General features: G+C 40.5%; 1 protein-coding gene across 1 annotated transcript; it reads right to left on the reverse strand.

Annotated features, from left to right (window-relative positions):
- Window positions 1-90: 90 nt before the first annotated feature.
- Window positions 91-19,751, reverse strand: abcc6a (ATP-binding cassette, sub-family C (CFTR/MRP), member 6a). The gene is made up of 31 exons (XM_079459868.1): window positions 19,578-19,751; window positions 18,689-18,865; window positions 18,237-18,362; window positions 16,122-16,259; window positions 14,622-14,741; window positions 12,691-12,752; window positions 12,458-12,589; window positions 11,931-12,137; window positions 11,101-11,278; window positions 10,819-10,980; window positions 10,441-10,533; window positions 8,960-9,163; window positions 8,217-8,363; window positions 8,052-8,139; window positions 7,589-7,658; window positions 7,393-7,519; window positions 6,537-6,713; window positions 6,294-6,461; window positions 6,030-6,222; window positions 5,867-5,945; window positions 5,581-5,698; window positions 4,499-4,706; window positions 4,112-4,422; window positions 3,834-4,033; window positions 3,178-3,304; window positions 2,845-2,946; window positions 2,619-2,765; window positions 2,305-2,463; window positions 2,008-2,174; window positions 1,731-1,925; window positions 91-1,091 (listed from the first exon to the last, which is right to left on the reverse strand). Exons 1-31 carry the CDS (start codon window positions 19,617-19,619, stop codon window positions 983-985), a joined length of 4,533 nt encoding a protein of 1,510 aa, XP_079315994.1. The 5' UTR covers window positions 19,620-19,751; the 3' UTR covers window positions 91-982.
- Between the last annotated feature and the right edge of the window lie 3,887 nt (window positions 19,752-23,638).

The raw sequence follows: 23,638 nt of genomic DNA on the forward strand, positions 1-23,638 counted from the left end.
CTCGTCATGTCTGAACAAGCGTGTATGATGTTCTTGGGTTTTTTGTGGCCTGCTGTGAGCACAATGATGAATTCTTTACGAGGATGTTTAGAGGTTTTCTTTATACAATTATAAACGTACATGTAAAAATATACAAACAATTAAGTTTCAAAGATTAAATATAAAACGTATAAATAAGTTCTGAGTCACAAAGGCGCCTGTGTACAAAGAGACTTGTAAAGTGTATTTCTTCACAAATCTACAGGAACGAAAACACAAGAAGTGCAAAACTGCTAAATAAAACTCAGAACGGTGATGAACAATATTTTCTTGATATACAACATCGGAATAATTCCACAGTAATGACAGTCTTATATACTGTGTATATGTTCTTTCATCCAGCCATCACTGCTCATTTCACATGTTTACTTTGGCTGAAAGGAATAAACACCGCCACCTATTTGGGTGAATGTAGTGTTTCTCTACTCCTGTAAAAACTTGAATTGGTGTCTGAATGGCTGTCTGTTTTTTTCCAGGGAAATTCAGGTCAAGTGTGTTGGTAAACATTTCTCTCTCAAACAATTCCAGAAACTTACTGTCTGAAGATAATGATGTACAACTACTAGAGCTTATAGAATTATCATCAATTTTCCTTTTAAACCAAATGTATTTTTCACATTCACAGATGCTGACAGACACGTATTTCTTGTGTGTAAGATGCAATATTGACATGTTTCCATCAGCTTCTATAAGTCAAGAAAGCACCTGTCTGTGTGTTCTGATAGAAGATGCTGATGACCGTAAACCTGAGTTTATATATTAGCTTCAAATTTCTTTTTTTGTTGTTGTGGGGGAACCAATACATCTCCGGTCATTATTTATCCCCGTGTGAAGCAGCAGTTGTTTGATCTGTTCTCACGCAAGTGCACTGAACTGAGATCAGCAGATTCTTCGCTCTCGCCTCAAGGGGGCGCCAGAAGACAGTCAGCGGCAGCGCACGCGCTTACAGGATGCCAGCTTCACGACACATGTCGTAAAACGGACCTCTCCTCGCGATCAGGTTAGTGGGGGAATCCATCTCCACGATATGTCCTTTATCCATAACAATTACTCTAAGAAAACAAATAAGATCAAATGTGTCAAATTCACGTGGGATATCGATCTGTTCATAACAAAAATGGAAACCATTCTGCACCAACACGAAGAATCATTGTTTAAAGGGGTCATGTGGCGCGAATACATGTTTCATTTTGGTGTGTTTTAAGTTACCCGTGCATGTATTAGACACGTAAAATTGCAAAAACTAAAGTGCCAGAACAAAAGATGCGTTCTATCTAAAAGCGAATGCTCACCCAGACCTGTCTGAAACACCTCGTGTAGCCACACCCCCACAGATCTACCTCAGTTTGTAGTTTGACTATAAGACCGCCCACATGTAAACGCAAGTAAGGTGGGCGACCTGTCCGTACTATTGAAGAGGAACCTAATGTTCCAAATATGGTCAGAGGCGTTACATTTCCGTCACACGCTTGCAGTATTCTACCAATCACTACGCACTGGTTAACTGGCCAATCACAGCACACCTCGCTTTTCAGGGAGATGAGCTTTGTAATAAATCCACATATTTCAGAGAAGTGATACAAACATGTGTGTGGAAAATGCAGCGTTTTTAACATTACATCTAAAACAAACGATAATATTCGTTTAGCAACGTCATACGACTCCTTTAAAGTGTTTGTATTGTGACTTACTTTGTGTAATCCATGATGGTGTTGAGGCGATGTGCGATGGTAAGAACAGCACAATCCTCAAACTGACTGCGGATGGTTAACTGGATCAAGGTGTCTGTCTCCAGGTCCAGTGCGGCTGTCGCTTCATCCAACACCAGAATCTTTGTCTTTCGGAGAAGAGCTCTCGCGAGGCAAACCAGCTGCCTCTGACCAAGACTGTAGAATTCACATTGACATTGTTTTACCACTGCTGAAAGCTAAAGATTCCCTCTTAAAATCCTGAAGCAAATGCTCATACCTGAGATTTTCTCCTCCCTCTGAGCACTCATAGTTTAGTTTATCTGGAAGTCCAGACACAAAGTTTTTGAGGTGGGCCAGTTCCAGGGCGTTCCACACCTCCTCATCAGAATACACATTAAAGGGGTCGAGGTTCATGCGGAGAGATCCAGAGAACAGCACTGGGTCCTTGGAATTCAATTGCCAAAAGATTTGTGAGGATTTCACAATGAATTGAAATTCTACAACATTAGAAAGGGGCAACTATACAGTCATTTAAGAACAAGATGGATCAACACTGAGTCTTGGTCATATGTACCTGAGGAATGATGGTAATGCGCGATCTCAGATCGTGAAGCCCGAGTTCTGATATATTGATCCCGTCAATGTAGATCTCTCCTTTTGTTGCCTCCAAGATCCGGAAAATTCCAAGAGCCAAAGATGATTTTCCTGCACCAGTTCTTCCCACAATACCAATCTGAAAGGATCAAATGAAAACCAAAGATTGAAAATTTGTGACAGTAATGTATTTTATCCTTTTTATATCAAATCTCTGCACCATAGTTGAAGTTGGATACACAAAGAATTTGCGTATAGTTTGAATATTTTAAATTTTAGACGTGATGTTTGTACCTTCTCTCGCTCTTGGATGCGGACGGAGATGCCCTTTAGGGCCAGTTCTAGACCTTTACGATACTGAAGGGCATAATCGTGAAACTCAATAGTTCCGGCCTGAGGCCAAGATGAAGGTAAAGAACTTCCTTCTATGGTCCAAGATGCCTGTAAATGAAGACATGGATTATAAAGACCAAAATCTTAACTCATCTTAAGGAAGAACTCTTGAGGTGTTCAACTGTACCTCTTTCGGTGTGTCTGCGTATTCTTTCACTCTCTCGACCGACACGATGTTGTTCTCGACATCCGTCCACGACCTGACGATCCAGCTGAGAAAACCGGTCACCTGAGAGACAGTTCAGCAGTTTTCAACAACACAAGACTTGGAAGAGTTGGTTTGTTTGTTCTTAATGTTACGCTGCACTTCAGTCTGGTTGACCACAAATGAAAATAAACTCCACAGCAGCTCTTGCGCAGGAGTGAAAGGCTATTTCGAAGCTGAGGTTGGACCGGCGGCCACATACAATCTCATAATGTTTGTGTTTATAATGTCGGATTCATTTGGAATGGTTCGCACCTGAAGTGAATGTGACACGGCCAGACCCACCATCCCGGGGCTCAGCGTTCCTTTGGCCATCACAGAGAGACTAGAAGCAGCCAGAACAATGCCGTTACCCAGAAACTCCAGATTCACACCCAGCCACCTGCACAGAGACATGAATTTCATGTGACACTCACCTCAATACGCAATAAAGTAAAAATGCAAAGAATTTTAAAACGTCAAATTTAAAGCAAGCACACATCTTGAGAAAATGATTTCAAGCATTGCATTAGTTCAGGCGGGTCAAGTCAGTAAAGCTTGCATCAGCTGACAGTCAGCTGTTTCTGACATGTACCATTCCAGTTCCGACACACATCATAACGGTTCATTTAAATCCCTGTTCATTCTGCAACCAAATCTATTGCTTATCCCCCCTCCATCCCCATGTCCACTTATCTATTTATCCATTATACGTGGATTACGTTGATTTGTCTTGTGACGGTTTTTGATATAGTGTTACTCCTCTCTGTCCCAGAATGAATGCTTGGATGGGCGTGTGGAGTTTGCCCAGAACAGAACCATACTTCCAACACTGAGATGCATTATTATTTAATACAAAATGTTATTTGACGAAAGTGGTCCTGACTGAAGTTTGTTTATGACCATATTGTAACTGTATGTTAGTGTCTCACCTCGTGGCCACAAATCGGGGAAAGTAAGCCGTTTGGTTGAGATCCACCCTGTGATTGGCATCCATGATGAAGCGCGACTGCTCGCTGAACGCCCGGATGACGCTGGCACCCTGCACCGTCTCATTCAAATGTGTGTAGATGGGAGAGCGACTCACAGACTCCAGACGTCGCAGCTGGCAAGACGTGGCCACGTAGAAACTCTACGAGGGTGAAATGTCAGATTAAAGTAAAACTCCAACATTCCCGATGGATTGGGGTATTGTTAGTGTCAGCTGTACCTGAATGAAAGCATAGATGAATGCCATAGGGAGGATGATGACAGCAGCGAATGGAGTGGCCATTAACACAATGATACAGACTTCCATGAGTTTAAAGAAGTAACTGAGCATCATTCTTAGCCCGTCGGGGATCATGTTGTCTATAGCGTCGATTTCCTTTGCAAAGCGATTGAGGAGGTTCCCGCTAGGCGTGGACTCAAAGAACGACATGGGCGAGTGAAGAACATTATTGATAAGATCCAGATGAAGATGACGGGAGGCAATGATGCACCCTAGGGAGATGGCAACTGTGGTACCAAATATAGCGATTCCTGAAACGTAACAAAATGATGACATTTATTTAATGTCAAGAGGAAAGTGTGTAAATAAAAAAGGACATATGCAAACCTTGCACAAAGCCGAGAGCTCCGTAGACTCCCAGTTTCATATCTGTGTTTAACTGGGTTCCGTTGATGACAGGCTGATCGGCCCATAAACTCAACCAGTAGTTATAAGACAGAGATGCCGCTTGTTGGATGGCGTACAGGAATACGATAGAAACGATCAAGGGCAAACCAATGGTGCGGAAATATTCAATGTACATCTCAAGTTTTACCTGTAGAAACAAAAGACACAATTAGGACTTTACGCAATGTTTTATAAACTAAACACTGAAAACTGAACATATAGACCATTTCATCGGACGTGCGTGCACCTGACCCCAGTTAACTTCCAGTCTGTGTTTGGCCAGTGTCTAATAATATAACTATTTATATTTAATTGATGTAGGTTCATTTAGTCAAATAAACAATTTGTTGAATGGCTGCTGTAGTTTAGAGGTTTTTAAAGAAACCATGTGGTACATTGACATCTAGCAGTTGAGCTTGGTATCGCAGTTTAAATTCAAAATATTGGAGAGACAAATTTCTTTTGATGGTTATCAGAAATAATCTACAGGTGCTCTATTGTTTGTGATTGTGTACAGGACGTTCAGGTTGAGGGTCACAAAGGTGCGCATGCGCAGTAACGTTTGTTAATGTTGTTAAGATGAAACCATCTAGAGCTGCGAAAAAAATTAAGATATTTGTCTGAATGTACTTATTCTATATTTGTTTTGGTAAAATTATGATTTTTGATTCATTCCGTGACCTATTTACAAAATTTATCCTAAATTTCAAATAAAAATATAGTTTTTATTTGCAGAAACTGAAACCGGTGAAAACGATCGAAAAGATGCTCTGTATTTTGCCAGACCTCAAATACGGCAAAGAAAACAAGTTCGGATTCACTTTTTAAGCAATACAACATATTTTTTTGTGATAACCTGGATTTTTGTGTCAGTTTTCATCATGTGCTGTCAGTTTCTCACATTACTGTTAATGAGATTATGTCACTCTTGAGGTTTGATTTTCTTGAAATTTGGAAAATCTTGAGAATTTAATAAGATCTCTTATTTTTTTCCGCGGATGTTGTGAATTCGTCAGTCTTACTCTGCCTATGCGTGCTTTATCAGCTTTGGTGAGTTTGCCGAGGTCTTCTGGGATTTGATCTTCATCAGAATCAGGTAACGGCTCGACGCTCTGCATTGTGATGCTGTTTGTGTCTCCGCTGAAACAGATGTGAGTTTGAATCAGTCATCTTGTAGTGTTCTTGATATTTAAAAGTGTTAGTGGTATTGTTACGACAGTTCTAATGTCAGCCGCTCCCCCACGATTAGTTTCCTACTAAAACCCCAGATAACCACAGGCATTCTGTACAAATATCTCAAACACATACCCAATGAGCTGCTCCTGAGATAGATCAAGAGAGAACGGCATGAAGTCAGTAACACTTAACCTCAAAGACTTTCTGGAACCTGCAAGTGAAATTAATCAAAATACTCCATCAGAACAAAGGAAGAACCAAACGATCCAGTAACAGCACAGAAGAGTAATGTCACCTCTCTGAAAGGCTTCTATAAGGCACTCTTTTCTTTCTGAGTTTGCGAATGTGTGAATGAAATCAGCGAAAGCTCCGTTTCTGTTCAGAAGCTCTTGATATGATCCTCGCTCTGTGATCTCCCCGTCAACCAGAACCAAAATCAGATCCGCTTGAGGCAAAAAGCTCATCCCGTGAGTCACCAAAACCCGCGTCTGTAGAACAACTTCACGTTAGATGATGGAATCGTTGAGGAAGAACACGATGCTTGAGGTGAAACCCTCACCTTGTCTCTCAGTATGCCTTTGGGTCCAATAACTTTATTAAAGATGTGCTGACCCACGTGGGCATCTACAGCAGATAAAGGATCATCCAGCAGATAGACGTCAGCTTTCCTGTAAACAGCACGAGCCAGACTCACCCGCTGTTTCTGACCTCCAGACAAATTCAGACCCTGATCAAAAACAACGCAGCTGTATTGACTCTGTTTGTATTAAATCGCCGTGACTGGACAGGTTAAGGATCTCACCTTCTCTCCGATCTCAGTGGCGTCTCCGGCGGGCAGGTTGTCTAGATCCGGCAGAAGAGCACACGCCTCCAGGACTCGCTGGTACCAGCTTTCCTTCTTTTCACGTCCAAACAGAATGTTGTCCTGCAGACTTGCGTTCTGGATCCAAGCTTGCTGAGGAACGTAAGCAATGGAGCCCTAAAAAGACAGAAGTGCGGAAAGGTAAAGCTTTTTCATCCCTATTAGTGAATACTCTAAATTCCCTTAATTCATTTTTTGGGGGCTTTATTTTCTTTCTAATCTCCAGTATTGGCGGTTTCATCAGAAGCACGCGTTTCTCAGACGCACGCGTTGACTTTTAATTTCTATGCATTTATGTTAAAGTAATAGTTCACCCAAAGATGGAAATTCTGTCATAAATTACTAACCCCAAATTATTTCAAATCTGTAAAATGTCTTTGTTTGGTTGAACTTTGATATATTCACTTTTGGGTTGATATTTTATTGTATATTAATAGAACTAAATGAAATGAAATCTTCTCAACAGTAATGGTTCTTTGCGGAGGTCTACCAGACCTAACGTTAGGTTTGGGCCATATAACATTGAAGCATCCATATAAATGTAAATGGTATAAATTGTATTCGGTGCATGATGCTTTATCAACCATTTCACACTATGCCATACTTTGTATAGTTTTGACCAATAATTTGATATATTACAATTTTTGTATTTAATTGTATTACTACTGTATACGGTATATCTATGTTTGAACTTATGTACTGGAGGCTTTCATAGCCTTCTTTTAAACCAAAGAAACTTTCTTGTAGATGCACACTTTCTGCTAAACTGTCTGGTTTATGATTTGAGTGTGCTTACCCTGACTGATACAGTCCCGCTTCTTTTCTCAGTTTCTCCGAGAATGGCAGAAAGCAGTGAGGATTTGCCACTGCCCACATGACCGACGACAGCAACCAGCGAACCGCAAGGAACCTTTACACTGATTCTGCACAAACACACAAGTGAGTAAAGGCTTGCTAAAACTTTCACATTCAGATGAAATTTGTTCAGATACCTTTTCAAACATAGAGGACCGTCTTTAGACCAGCTGAAGGTTCCATTTTCAAACACCACGCCATCTCTGTCTGATAGAGAAACACAGTAAGGAATTACAAAACAATTGCAATATCACGCTTTATATACTTTCTATAGGCGGACTGACATGTACATCGGACACGAGCACAAATTATGAATATATAGATTGATAAAGATGGATAGACGAATGAGGTTTTATTTTCAAAAGCAACGTTTTCTGAAGTTATCCCAAGGGCCAAGAAACATTCCACTCTGTGGTATTCAGAGATGTGTAACTGGTGTTGTCATTCAGAGGAAGTGAGAAAGCACTAACATCTAACTGTGAAATTCAGACACTGTTGTTCATCACTTCCATTCATAATTTCATCGACAGCCGGAAGCGAGGGAAGGACACACAGTCTATGTTTAACCTTACCGATCCGTCACAGAAAAAAACATCTCACCGGAATGAAACGTTTCTCTCGACACATTTTCTGGTTTGAGTTCTGCTTGACAGAGGAACTTCCCCAGCCGCTTGAGTGATACCACGGCCTGCAACGCACCAATCACGTCACCATCAGAAATCTATCACTAACCTGAAGTAATAAACAATGATATCCGGCGTTCACCTGCATGGTTGTGCTCATGGCAAACGGAAGCTGACTTAGAGGAGTCTTCAAGATGTTGATGAGAGCCATGGACACGAAGATTTTCTGAGCGTCCAGAACATTCTTGTCATCGATGAGCACATACACTCCGAACATGGCGAAAGCAATCTGGAAAAGTAAATCACCATTCAAGAAGTGTTGGGCAAGTTACTCTGAAAAAGTAATTCATTACTAGATACTAATGACATATTCAATGGTGTCATTAGATTACTTTACACATGACTCCCTCCAAAAAGTATTTCATTACTTTCTATATCCTACATCAAGCTTTATTAGTTCAGTGATTCAAGGATAGACATGAAACGCCTCTTAATTCATTCAAATAAATAATATAAGACTAGTACTTTTATTAACTGACCAAAGTATACAAATGTGAGAATAATACATTTTAAAGTTAGACTTATAATTTGATGTCATTTTCACTATTGAATATATTACACAGTATTTAGTTCAATTACATCGGAAGTAACTGTGATTAAATTTAACATTTACATTTATGCATTTGGCAGATGCTTTTATTCAAAGCGACATTGCATTATACTATACATATAACATCCCTTACTTTACTTTTCAAGAGAAAAATTATTCAATTACACTTACTAATTACTTAGTAACTAGTTAAACACAACACTGCATTCAAGTCAACTTCTAGGAAAAATCACGGATGAGATCGAACCATTTGTTTGATGAATCTGTTTTCTCACCAAGAAAGATGAGGAGTTGAAAGAAGCGATGGACAGGGAGTATAAGATCTGCGATTTCTTCAGAGTTTTCAGCTCTTTCTCTCTGTATCCCAGCACCTGCTCCAGAAAAGCTTTTTCCCAGGCGTAGAACTTCAGGATCCTAATACCGTTGAGAATCTCGTTCATTAACTTCACCCGTCCATCCATGTACTTCATCTGTATCTCCTGTGGAAGGAACATGCGACCGCCAATAGTCAGCGAAACACGTCAGCGACACTTCACATCTGAATAATCATTTTTAGCCGAGCACAGAAGGTCGTTCAAACAATAATCAAGAGAATATTTAAACTGGGCTCTTTTGCACTAGGGGTATAATAATATATTGTGATACTAAACAACTTAAGATATGAATTATATCAATATTTTCTTAAATATGACGTCTGTTTAATCCTGTTGGTTGATTTGCCCGCGTCAAAATATGTTATTATTTTACGTTTTTATTGCTTTAAGAAGTTTTCTCGTACGCCCCCTTCAGACAGCCAGCGACAAAGCGGGGCGATGTCATTCATTCAAATGGTAGCGACACAAGCGACTACATAAATGAGCTTTCTTAATTTTATGTTAAAATTCTGTTTTAGTTTTCAATGAGAGTTACATTTTCATTAGTCCACATAAGTTGGATGCGTTCAGTTCAGTTCTTTTGGCAATTCACAACTACTACATGAGGCAACACATTTGTATGACTTCATATGGTTCATACATTCATACGCTTTTGTAGGATCTGCCTCCATGCCAGTGATGTTTAGTTTAGGGGTGGAGCTTCATTATTGCTTTTTATTTTATGTTTTTAACGATTCACATTGTAGGAATACATATAAATTAGCAACCTCATGAAATCCTTTGAAATCCCATGAGAGCAGGCTACAGTGTTGTACATACTATACAATTTATTTTATTTTTTACATTTCAGAATATTGCGACGCTATTGTAACGTGGACTCAGTTTTGTTTATTGCGTCGTGAGCTGAGTGTATCATTACCCCCTAATAAAGTGGTGTATTTTCCTTATGTATTAAGTCCATCAAGCACCGGCTGATCTCAGCGGATCATATACAGTCTGTTACTGTGAAATACATTGAAAAAGTCAAGACATTTCTAACTGCATGTTGACATTCTGTCGTTAAGCTGACTTGGCAGATTTGCTCAAGCGTGGTTGTGCCAAACGCCTGTTGGTTTCTGAAACGAAACTTTGAGATTTTATTGCCACTCGCCACCGCTGCGGTTTGCTTTGCTTAGGAGGAAACTTCAAAGGAGCGAGAGAAGCTCGAATCCAACCCGCGTTACGCTCGCTTCACTATCTAAACCAGCTGTGAAGCCTTCGTGCTGACTTTCAGATCCGCTCCATCAGAAATCACCAGAGCGCTTGAGCTGATCTAAAGTAATCTCCTGGAATAAGGATCTTATTATATTGGAATCGATTTGAGAGGTCAGAACATCATAAACCTGAAGTTTGCTTCTCTTCCTCGCGATGAACCCGTTGAGAGGGAAGATGAAGATGACCGTGGTGATGCCTGCTAGAGCCGATGGTCCCAAATGCTGAAAAAGAATAACGTGATCAATAAAATGATTCCTTCAGTGCAGAACAGAAGCCCAAACAACACCCGCCAAACCGATTACCCAAACTGCTATTAGGTTTTATTTTTCAGTTTAAAGTGTTTATGGATAACAAGAAAATATATATATACAAAAAAATTAATTTATCTGAAGAAATTACGACAAGAAAGTAAGGACAAGAGTGATCATGATTTGTTGTAGTCATATTACTGGAGTGCAATAAAAAAACCTTATATAATCATCTGTACATGGTTATGATGCCCTCACCTGCCACAGAAAGAAGAGACAGAGCGTCACCTCAATGGGTGCCAACCACACCGCATTAAAATACACCACAAAATCCATCAACTTCTGAGTATCAGCCGACACCAGATTCACAATCTCTCCTACTGTACACGTCCTGCGAGCTGTGCTGTTCAGGACAAGAGACTGAAAGAGAAACACAGACATTTACATTTATGCATATAGATTATACCATTATAGCATACGTTTGTTTCTCTTGGATCCAACCCAAGAGCTTGGCGTTGCTAGCACCACGTGATGTATTACCTTTCTGTAGATGAGTCCCATGACAGCTGTTTTAACCCTCATGCCCACAGTAAAGCAGGTGTATGTGTACTGATGATTGAAGACGGACTGAAGGCAGGACAATAGAACCATCAGCGAGGCGTAGAAATAACCCTTCCACTGCGGAGCGTCCTCATCCTTCATAAAGCCCAACAACAGACTTGAAAACAAAGACAGAAGAAGAAATGAATGCACTACATGAAGAAATGTGCGGATCACATCCAACCGTTGTGGTTAGACTCAAGGTTTACTGTAGTGCGTTTAAGGGTGGCTTTCTTTCAACATAAAGAACGGTCGATTTGTTGAAGTAGCATGTTCGCCTGGATAATTGTTTTTCTGAACGTTAACCAAATGCCCCAGAATTCACTTGATCTCAATACAATAGATGAGCTGAAGACCGCAGCTAACTGACCAAACCTCCCATTTCACTGGCTGCGTTCCTCCAGTAAACCACAACCCCGCCTGTGTTCCTCTCTACCCTCCCCGAAGCCAACACGTCTACAGCGGACGGAGCGCTGTGGTCATCTCTCACCATCCGAAACCAAATTCAGACGTGAGGCCAAAATTGCTTGTCTGTGGGTATAAACAGCGCGATCTCTGTCTGGCGTCTACGGCGTCTCTGACTCAAGCACCTGCCACACGTCTTCCTGTTTTCAACCCGAGATATGGTGTACTGTGTCTCTTTCGAAAATATTTTGAAGACCCTGAGAGCTGTAATTAAAAGCACATCTGGTTTTGTTTTAACTTTGGGTAAACGTAACCCGGAGCCGCCCGTTTATTAGATATACCCAAACCTGTCTGACTCATCTCACCTCAGAACCTGTGGAACAGCGAACATGAAGGCGTCGTGGACCACGAGGCACAGCGTCCCGGTTAAGAAGTATGGCCCGAAGCTTCGCGCCAGCGTCCGCAGAAGACAGAACCCGGAGCTCTGCTCTTTCTGGATCTTTCTGAGAAGCTGCGCCTGGTCCGGTAGTCGAGATCCCAAGGCAACGCTGGTGCTGAGGTGTTTTTCTCGTCTGTTGAAGAGACAAACAGACATGTGCATTGAGAACAGGGTTGTTCTGATTGAAAACAGAGCGATTACAAGACGAGTTTCCACGAATTATGCAAAACACAAACGACCTGTGAGGATTTCAGAACGATTCAAGCTACAACGTGTTAACCAAACAATCCAACCGAGTGTTTCTTGGCCTAATTCAGTCCATTTGTGGCCATCGTTCAGACGGAAATGCGATGGCTTTGATCAAAGCGACACGAGGAACCACAACATCGACTGACACGTGCTTTTGAATGTCACGTGTGAGAAACAGCCATCAGAAGGACGCACAGAACTTACTGCTGTAGTTTAGTGCGTTCCGCTGACCATTCTTCCTCCAGGTCAGAAATGATCTTCTCAGACGTGTCCTTTTCCCTCAGACTCCACAGATCTTCTGCTTGCAGGGGTGAGCGGTATCCCTTCAAAACTAACCTGAAATCACACACAAGATCTTATTAGATTTTATTACAATCTTTACATGAAGTGGACACGATATATAGAACAACCGTAAAAAAACGTCAAATCTGTAATACCCGCTGAACCACCAGAAGAGGATCTTTGACAAGAACGATGCATCTTCAACAGGACACGCATTCTGAGAAAAGAAACAAACAGGTTGAGCACAATGACACACTCTATGATCAAACATGAGTTAAAACCCTGTAAACACACACTTCTCTAGAACAGGGGTTCTCAAACCTTTCCGTTGTAAGGCCCCCTTTGTGTTGGGTGCATCACTTTGTGCCCCCCAAAAAAGACTTATAATCTTAAACTCAGAATTTTTATTAAACCGTGAAACATATTTAGTGATACAATGCTGGCAAATCAATTATTTTGGTTGGTTGTCTTATTTTTCAAATGTTTGATTGCATAAAATAGAAATAGAAATTAAAATTTCTATATTTTATAAAATGCCACAAAATCTGTGCCCCCCCCGGATCCATCTTGAGGCCCCCCAGTTTGAGAACCACTGCTCTAGAGTATATCAGAGTAAGCTTTATGTAGCGAGGTAGGCGGGACGAGAGCCGGTCTCGTTGTGGAGCATAAGAGGACGAGCGACCGGACCGTCAGTGAGAGAGGACCAGGCCTGGACTTTATGTTGTGTTTTATTGTTTGTTTATTTAATTAAAAGTATTTTCCGGTTCCCTCCTCCTTCCTTCCCTTTAATTGAACCTTGTTACACTTTAATGTCAATATTTGTCCATAAGAGTCATAAAATAAAAAACACACTTTCTGTACAACATACAGGTTGAAATGTACTGCATTGAAACACAAGAAAGCTAAGTTCAAACATTACACCCAAAAGAGGCAAGCAGATGTGAAACTGTCAGTTTTAGAAAGAAGACTTTCACAGTTTTGCTTTCTTGGATGGAGAAACCAGAGGCTTGACATCTGGCAGTAGTGAGCTGAGAGTCAACAGAGGAACAGAATGAGAGCGTCTGTGAGTGCTACACCTCTCTCTCTCTCTCTCTCTCTCTCTCCGCCTCCTCACCGGAGGTCTCTCGCTCTTCAGGAGGCTGTGAATAACCCCACACAGGACTTGACTGAGTCAGGAGAGGATCAAGGGGTGTGGCGCTCACGTCTGTGGCTACAACCTCATCGCAAACATGCTAATTCCTCCTCCGAGCTTGTTTTCTTGTTTTTCTCTTGAAGAGAACAACTGGACGTCTGCGTGCTGGATTGCTTTGAGAATGTTTTTGCTCGTATGTTGCTCTTTCATAGCTCAGGAGATCTGAGTTCTCAGTTGTGTTTCATTTATGTATCAGTTTAGTTCCAGATGTTTCTGCTAAAATGCGTGAAGAGTCTGGGGGTGTAAAATGAATGTAGATTGTAGAAGTAAAATAATCTGGATTTGATGAGGAATGTTTGAGTTGATATTAATCTTCAATCATATTGACATTTGATTGCAGACTTGACAAATCTGAGCTCAGTTTCAAACACTGTCGACATCTCTTCTCAAACTCTAAGGACAGACACATGTGTCCGATTTCTGACTCTGACCCGATCTGAGACGTAAGCAAGGGTTTATATTTGCTGTCCATTGAAAAGAAGACATTGAGATATCTCCTAATCTGTGATTTTTTTCTTTCTAATGGGATGTTCAATGACATGTTTCTCTGTGCAATCTGCATAAATGACAACCAAACTGCGGTCAGACTAGAATTTCCCTTTAAAAACATCGCATATATCATTATCTGGGCAGGAGGACCACAGAAAACCTGTGTCCATGTAGATGACTCAAAAAACCATCACTTCCATCCCATGATGAGTTGAGCTAATATCAAGGCAACACATACTTGTGGCAGATGCCAGATGGATGTGCCGGCCATTACCATAATTCACTGCAAATGGAAGGGTTGCGTTCTGTATTACGTAAAACCGGGAGTAAACAAAAGCGAATAACCACAGGGTTGTTTATGATGTGTTATTTTGGTTGATGATGATGAGTTTGTTCTGTTCGTACCTTGAGGACAGCTTTGCCTAAGGGTGCCCGGTCTGCGAAACAGCCGAGGAAAAGCTGCGCCAACTGCAGGCCAAAGTACGAGAAAAAGGCCAAGTACCGCACGATATCCGGAGAGAGACCCTGAAAACCAGAAACACCAGAACGAATCTTTAAAAGATCTCAGACTTTCCATTTTAAACGAGTACCACAAGCAGGGATTTTCCATAAACCTAAAGCGATGCTAATCCGGACTTCCTGGCATTGTTTACATGATGCTCAGCGTTCTGCTCGTATGGAAATAACTTGTTGACCAAATCCCAACATTTCATAATGTACCTCGAGGCTACAGGACTTAAACATCAGACAATCAGATTCGTGGGTGCACCTTGAGAAAAAAAGTTTACGTTTTGCTAACATTTTCTTTAAGTAATGAATGCTTTGATTTTATAACATTTTGAGAATGTTTAGCTAAAACATAATGCTAATTGTTTCTGAAAGAAAATGTCTCATAACTTTGAGAGAACTTTCAGAGAACGTTCTAAAAACTTTACCTATAGGCTGCAGAGTGATGTGACATGCGAAACTAAGCATTAATGTTAAAAAAAACTGTTGTATGTTGTTTATTCTATATTCTCAAATTCTCATCTGACTTGTCAGAAGGCGGGGTGTGCGCGAGCATTTACAACACAGTAAAGCTTATTTTGAATGGTTAACAAATCATGGTGAAAACCAAACTCTTTAATGGCCTGTTTTCTATAAATGAATTACGTATGAAAAGAGTCATAAAAGGCCTCGAGTCACGCTACAATCTGGAAACGCCTTCATCACTGCCGTCCGGCCCCTATTTGCTGGTGAGAAGCCAAAAGCTCTTCACATGTGCTCTTCATATGGTGCTCATGCATTTCAAAACCCTGAAATCTGGAGTAGTCTACTGAAGCGCAAGACAAATGGGTTGTAAACATTCGTTTGACCGTAGAGACCCATGCCAAGATACAGGCTATATTCATAACCCCACCACGAAATAAAAAATAAAGCCAGAGTGGTTTTGGTGGTCAAAATGTGGGTCAGTCAACATTTCTTTTTGCCCTGTTATATGCAAACATACAGTCATGGCGGTGAAAAATATGCATATGTGTAGTTAAGCTTTGACCAAGTTTGAAAGTGATATGGGTCCAATTTGACTAGCCTGGTTTCTAAAACTCGGGCTGAGTTCGAAATGACTATGAATGAAAAGGTTTTGAAAACATGGAGTTCACGTGACCTGTTGCATTTCATATGTAAGGCGGTGTAGTTGTTAAGACGTGTCACTGAGTTCAGTTCTCTTTTGTGTTTTTTATATCTGTTTGTGTGGATAATCATGCATATACGTTTGAGTTTGTGAGTATCTATATGTGAATGTTTTTCCTGCTGAAGATGAATCTGTATGTTATTTCATGAAGGGTCCGTCCTGGATTTTGAGAACGTCCCGTGAAATTGAACAGGCTTGGATTGTGGGGTCTGCGTCAGTGTCATTTCTCTCACCTGATGCGCAGCCAGCTGGATCTTCTCATGAAGCGGGATGAGAGAACAGAGCACGCCCAACAGCCAGAAGAAGAACAGGAACGGTGAGGATCGACATCCTCGAACTCTCTCCCAATGAATCACACACACGGCTAACACCTGTCAAACACACAACTGTTATTAATCACATCCGCACACAAAACTCTCCACTGGAAAATTAACCAGACTGGTTTTCGCTTCAGCAGCTTTGCAGTGGTAACGCTGGGATTTCCCTGTCTACAGCCAGCTGCCTCATCTCTAAAAACAGTGGAGCGTGGCTTCTGTCGATCTCTTTTAAAACCCGACCGTCATCATTATTCTAATCTTAGGCAAGGAAACATAATTTGTTACAGCATCTCCAAGGTAGCACAAACACGACGGGATTACATAACAAACATCCTCCTGGTGTGGTCCAGATGAGACATCAGGGACCGGCACCACAGACCAAACCGCAGCCTTGTAACCTCAGAGAAATGAGGTAAACTTTCACGAGGAACTCTTAATCTCCTCCTAATGAGGTTTGGTGCTACCTGGAAACAGAGCTTGTACACCACACTAACATCTGCGTTCTTCTTCTTCTTGTTGTTGTTGTTGTTGTGACTTTTTGTGTCATTAGAGTAGGAGGAAGACAGAGCTTCTTTCCCAACCCTACATTTGGTGCTCAGCTAGTATTTAGACATCAGAGAAAGAAGACAGAGACAGATCTAAATCCTGCACTAAACTATTCGGTCGTTTTCTGTTTTCATCACAGCATCCCAGAGGAAAATGTTATCGAGTTCTCAGTTGCGTCTCATCTTAGTGTCAATTTATTCTCCAATGTTTCTCCTGAAATAGCTCAGCAGAAATAAAAAGAGAAACAAACGAGAGTGTAATTGTTGAAACACAAGAAGAGTCTGGAGGTGTAAATTAATGTAGATTGTGGAAGGTGAAATAATCTGGATTTGGGTAAATGGGATGAGAAACCCAAGATGTTGTGCAAGCATTTGTACTGTGTTTAAGTGTATGTTTCATATCGTTTTTTAAATGTTGTTTTAGGTGTCTGAGGAGACCACAGATGGGTCATGAGTTTGCTCTGGAGTCCATCTCTGCAGAAGTGAAGGTCAGATTGTGTTCATTCGTCTGTGTGTAGGTGTTTCTCCAAACCAACCTCACCTCCACACGTCACAGTCTATTACATGAAAACAACTCCTGCCGTGTGAACGTTCAGCAGCTCTTTTACAGACGTCAGCTGTGCTGCATGTTGAAAAATGATTGATGGGATGGATGGCTTGTATGACGAATGAAGCTTAAAGCCTTTTTTTACACATGAGGGCATCTTTAAGTCTTCTTTAATATCTCTTAACACTGTTGTAGTTTTAAAAGTTTTAAAAGAAAGAACTTCTGCTAATTCAGTTTGACTAGTTATGTGGTCAATGTCAATGAACTAGACCAACACTAAACCAGACTAGACCAGCATGGATATTCATTCACCATGTTACATTTTAAGATCGTTGCAAGGGCAAAACATTTTTAACACACTTTATTGAAACTATTTTTTACACATATAAAAAACTTGGCCAAGGCGCTTATGTTTTGTAAAAGATTGCCTTGTTTTCTAATACACTGAACATCCTTAAAACAAAATTCCTGCTAATAAATGCTGACCGGTTTTAAAGTCATTGTTACGTAAAATGTGGAAAAAACAACCGAGGGGTTATAAAATAACATTTATGATGTGTTGCTTCAACCCAAAATGCTTACGCATGTAAGAATCGATAACCCAACTGTTGGTTTTGGCCATATTTACCCCAATAATGAGTTTAAAACAACCCAGTTTAGTCTCTAGTGACTGATGCATCATTGCTGTTAGAAAAAATTGAGTTATCTTTGATCTCATTTCAAAGTAAAAACAACATTATTTTTCAATTCTTGTTTAAAAACATTAAGTTTTGCTCTGAAATAAGTAAAGTGACGTCAATTCTTGTGTGGTTTTGTTGTTGTTTTCCAACACAATGAATATGATTGAATCTTTCTGTTTATTGTAAAACACGCTACAACTCAACACAAACTGTACAGTAACAAATTCATCATAAGAATGGAAGATAAGTTTTACATTACCACGGTGACACTTCGTATGATGGGACTGAGCAGGAAGATGAGATGTTGCTGGATTTCAAGTCGTCGTTCCAACAGGATGTAGAAGAATTCCACGAAACCAAAAGAGGCCAAGAAGAATCCCAGCAACTGTGAAAGAGCAAAGAGAAACTCAATTCATATCAATGTAAAGTCACTCTTCCGGACGAGACGAGGTCTTCACGTGACATCACGATAAACCCGGACGAAAGTGTACGTGACTCACAGAGAAACAACTGTATTTCAAACCAATGGTGTTTTTTTGTCATTTCATCTCGCTGAAGTGCGAACCTCACTGGTTACACATCGACCCCCGTGGTCTACTCAGACCATCACGTACACTTTGTTTTTAACACTCTGGTTTAGGTTTTACAGGCAGCATTGAGGGTACTTCTGAGGTTTGTGGAACGTTAACAGGTCTTAGTGGTCTGTCTCACCAGTTTGGCACTGCAGAGTGAAGAGAGAGGCAATCGAGCGCGCCCGTGACAGTACAGATGAAGACAGTAGAACGGTGACAGGAGCCACAGGTAGATGCATGGAGCCCAAACCAGAATCGTGTTCTGGAAACAGTCGCTCAGTTCAGGGTTGTGCGTGTACCACGTCTGATTCCAGTCCTGAGGACAGAGGGAAGGTTTCGCATTTCTCCAGAATGTCAAAACAGACACAACAACCATCAACAACATCATCCAAAGCCTGTTCACACACGGACCAGATATAGACGTGTTTCATGTCTAACAGTAAACGCGCAGTGTAAACGTAAATGGGTTTGTATCACATCTGTTCATAGTTTATTGCTCGTTTTGGCCAAGTCTATCAATGGAACTTGTCAGTTTATCTTTATGGGTGTCATCATTTATTTACCCTAAATCTGTGTGTGAGTCTTTCGTCAGTGGAACACAAAAGAAGGTATTTTGTGAAATGTCTCGGTGGTTTTGTGTTCATACAATGGACGTCAATGGAGATCAGTGTTGTTTGATTATCAAAACAATTCAAAATATTTTATTTTGTGTTCTGAAGAAGAAAGAAACTCACACAACATAAGGATGAATAAATGATGACAGAATTTAAATAGCATCCCTTTAAGAAAAACATCCTGCCAGTTCATTTAAAATATCAAACATCAGGACTTGATGTGACACATTTATAAGATATCTCAGCGCAAAGTCTTTCAAAGATGTTTTAGTTCTTAGTTTGGTCTTGGCATCATACAAAGAATTTCAAAATATCAATGCAAGCATCTTACGTAGCAAAGCAACATCTGTTTACACAGTCTGAATACTCTTTTATATATAAAATCTATATGACTAATATGAGATGTTTGCTCACCCATAGAGGGTCAAGTCCACTGAGACCGCAGAACGTATCCATTCACCCGTCTGGTCCTGAGGCTGATGTGTATCCGTGTTCTCTGCTCAATGTCCCTGAAATCTCTCTTTTCACACTCTTTTTACTGCTCTGTCAGTCTTTGCCTCTTCTACAAGTGTCTGCTTTTTGACCACCGGTCTGACGGTCGTTTAGGTGGGTGGTTATATTCACTCTCTCCACCCAACCCACTTCCTTCAACTCTCTCTCTCTCTCTCTCTCTCTTTATCCCTCTCTTTCCCAGACTCCCACGTGCATTTTTTATCAAAACAGCACTGTGGTTTGAGCTCTGTAACGCCACCAAAAAATATCCCCACCCTCCTCTTTACTCCCCCTTAGCCCGTCATAAAACACTTGATCCAAATACAGAAAGTGCTTCTAGTAGTACCTCGCCGGTGTTTGTTTGTCTTTATGGATGTGCTATGTTTCACTTTTCTCGCATGTAGCTGAGAAACCGATCAGAAACGACCAAGCACCTCCACACTGAGGTATGTCAGGACCATCCAGACCATTTCTACGGTGACTCCATCACTGAAGATTGTACCTACAAATCTTACCAGCCCATATTGTTATCCAACTTCTCTCGAAGTTATCAAGTTCTTGCAGCATTTTATCAACACAGTTATGCCAGGGATAAATGTTCTATAAACGTTGCAAAAACGTTAATATAAAAACGTTTTTATATAGTCAGTGGACTGTTTCCAACATAACATTTTCACAACATTTAGAATGTTCATGGGGCATTTTTTTGTTAGCTGGGTAAACACGGAGCAAAGCATTCAAAACTGGTGGACAGCATAGACGATGCAAGACATTTATTCATATAATTGTAAACGTTAACAACACTGGCACAATGCTGGTCCAGAAGAACTTCCTCTTTCAGTTTATTAACCCTACACAAACATTTGAGCAAAATATAACCAACAAACTTTTAAAAGTGGACTAGTGTTTACAACTTGAGAAGCGGTCTATACACTTATTTACTTTAAAAGAGAGAGCAGAAAACGCTGCCACATCTTGTGTTTTCTTACAATAAATTGTATTACAAATTCATCTGCCATTCTGTAAAAGATAGCAAATTAACCAACTAGAAGCCATGAACAAAACTACATGAAGAGACCCGGTCAGCATCAAACACATTCGTCATGTGTGTACATTCTTATTTCTTACGGCTCTTTAGAAGAAGAAACTGTAAAATATGTCTTTAAGACATCGTCTGCGCAGGTGACTGCCACACATCAGACAGGTGAAGAAGTTTGAGGATGCATTCTCACATTCATATAGACAGACTCTCACACACACCCATCAAACACTAACACACTGATGCATTTGTGTTACGAGACGGGCAGAAGACAAACAGACGCTCAGACTGATATTATGTCTGTCTCTTTTGAAGCTCTCAGTAGTCTGTTATGAAGTAACATCAGTTCAACAGAAAGACTGGAAAGTATTAGGTCGACCTCAGCCGAGGAGCTTCTGTAAAGACATGGAAAAAAGAAACGATGGACGGACAAACTTACCCACAAGTGCTCTCAGTGAACAGTCAGTGTGGGAGAGACGTGTAATGTACAAATAATTCCGTAAAAAATGGAAATTTTCTGTCAGATGGAGTGACAGACACATACGGTTAAATAACAAGTTTTTTCCTGTAAAATTACAGGATGTAAGGATGTATAGTAAATACGCTCTTGCACAAGATGGCGCCGGTGAGCATTTGGGACACCAGAGTAGCAACACTTTATGGGAAAAGGAGGATTTTAGGCCGGCAAAGATGGGTGTTTTTTTGCAGAAAGTTATATATCAGTGATATGACAGATCCTCTTGACATTGCTAAGCCAAAACAAGTGTTATACGACCAGAGATGAGTTTGCCGAACCCGGCGAAACCGAAAGCTCACCGGCGCCATCATCGCTTTCATCACAAATCAAACAACAAATGACCAAAGCAAAGATGACCTGATTTTACATTGATTTACAAAATACATTAGGAAGTAACGTGATATTGTAGTCAGGTGAACAGAAAAAGCTGTAAGATTAAAGACATGTGTTTAATCTGGTTTTAAATATTATGATATTCTGCTCGCGTGTATAAATCATGTTTACGAAATGTGCACGCTCACTTTCAATTGTGGACTCTTACGTGACCGGACCACCTATCGAAAAGCCCAAAGTGCAGAAACGTAGCATTATACTGTCACAGCGACTAAACACAGAGATGAATAGATGCATTCTTCCTGGTCAACCATCAATCCACCAGAGGTTTGGCAAACGGACTCGAAGCATCATTGACTGTCTTATTCTGGCTATAGTTCTGGCAGTAAATAACCTCAAATGTCGAGAAGTGAGACGCCACACAGCACTGTTGCATGACAACGACATGATGGCAGCTCAGGGTTAAGAGAGAGCTAACAGCTGTCAGAGATTCTCATCCCACTTTTGTTTTTGTTAATCAAGACCAGACGAGCAAATAACAGACTTGGAAGCAAACATTCAAGTGTTTTTATGTTTTTATGTTATGGGGTGGGGTCAAACCGTATCCCGCAGTCCATTATCTGACGTGCGTGTATCACTAAACACTACCGTACATGTGGAGATCATGTGCATCACATCCGGAACTCAACGGCAGAACGCACAGATCATTATGACTTCATGTTATATAACCCGTCTGTGGTATTGAGTGGGAAGGCTAAAAATAATCAGGAGACCAAAAATAAACCCAGACTACACTGCAGATACTTGCCAGATGGAATCTGGGGGTGGCAAACGTCTCCTGAATGTAGATGAGACCTGTATAAAATATGTTCTGTATTTGAAGTTTATGAGTGGACATTATGAGTGAAAGGTTTGCAGAAGATTGTAGGTCAATGGCCTATCATGTTTAATTTGTATGTAGTTCTGAAACCTTTTCTTTAATCACTTTGTTTGTTTATACGTTGTCAGCAACTAGAAAGTAATTTGGTAGGAAAGAAAGATAATTCACATCGAGCAGGCGTTTTCATGCTCTAGGGGTCTTAAGAAAATGTTGGAGAAAGAAAGATTATTGTAGTTTAATTTCTACGTTATTTCTACGTTTATAATAAGGACTTTGTCATAATAATATACACTTACAATTGTTTAAATGCTTCTTCATTCAAATTTCCTTTAAATATTTTTTAGAAAGGGGGTCCCTCGCAAAAGGTTAATCATTTTTTTCAGGGGTCTTTGGCATGAAAGAGTTTGATAAAAACCCCTGACCTAGAGCATCGACCTCACCTTAAGTTCTTCAAGCTTCTCTCTTCTTTCTCTCTCTCTCATTTACTCTGAAGAGAAAACTTCTCTTTTTTCAGCCTACTCTCTCCAGCAGATATTAATATAGCACTGGCCACGGAGGTGCCAAACCCATTAAGACGCAGCTCATGGTAGGAAGTAAGAAAATATGTTTCTTTCTCTTTTTTTTTGAAGCCCCGTCATAAAAAGTCTGTGTCAAAGAGCCAAGGGGCAAATCCAGATGTGTCAGCCTACACGTGTAATAGATTTTTTGCCACACTCTTCCCCCGATGTGACTTATCTATCAACAGCATTAAATGACATGAGAGGTTTTGCCGATGAATTCCACTGTAAACACAAAAGGAAAACCACAAGAGGAAGAGCAATCGCTTGTTAAATGGCAGACGCTGTAAATGAAGGTTTTGTCTGTCTAGATTGCTCCGGATGAGATGATCGTGTGCTCTCACCGGAAATGTACGCGTCAAGATTTTCATCACATGCTTAATTACAGGATGGTGAAATGGAAATGTGTCTTAGTGTTACACCGTGTCATTACCTCTGCGTGCATGCCAATCAAATACAACAACACCTCAACACAGAGACAGAATCACTCCTCCAGATCCATGACCAACTTCAGCCAAAAAGGAGAATTCTTTCATTTAATCTGTGTTCATTTATAACTGAGCTCAGATCTGTCAAGTCTGCAATCAAAAGTCAATATTATTGAATTTACTTTCAAATTTACTCTCTACAATCTAAATCTTCTAAGCTAATTTTAGG

The sequence above is a fragment of the Barbatula barbatula genome (assembly GCF_947034865.1).
Source record: "Barbatula barbatula genome assembly, chromosome: 7".
NCBI lineage: Eukaryota > Metazoa > Chordata > Actinopteri > Cypriniformes > Nemacheilidae > Barbatula > Barbatula barbatula.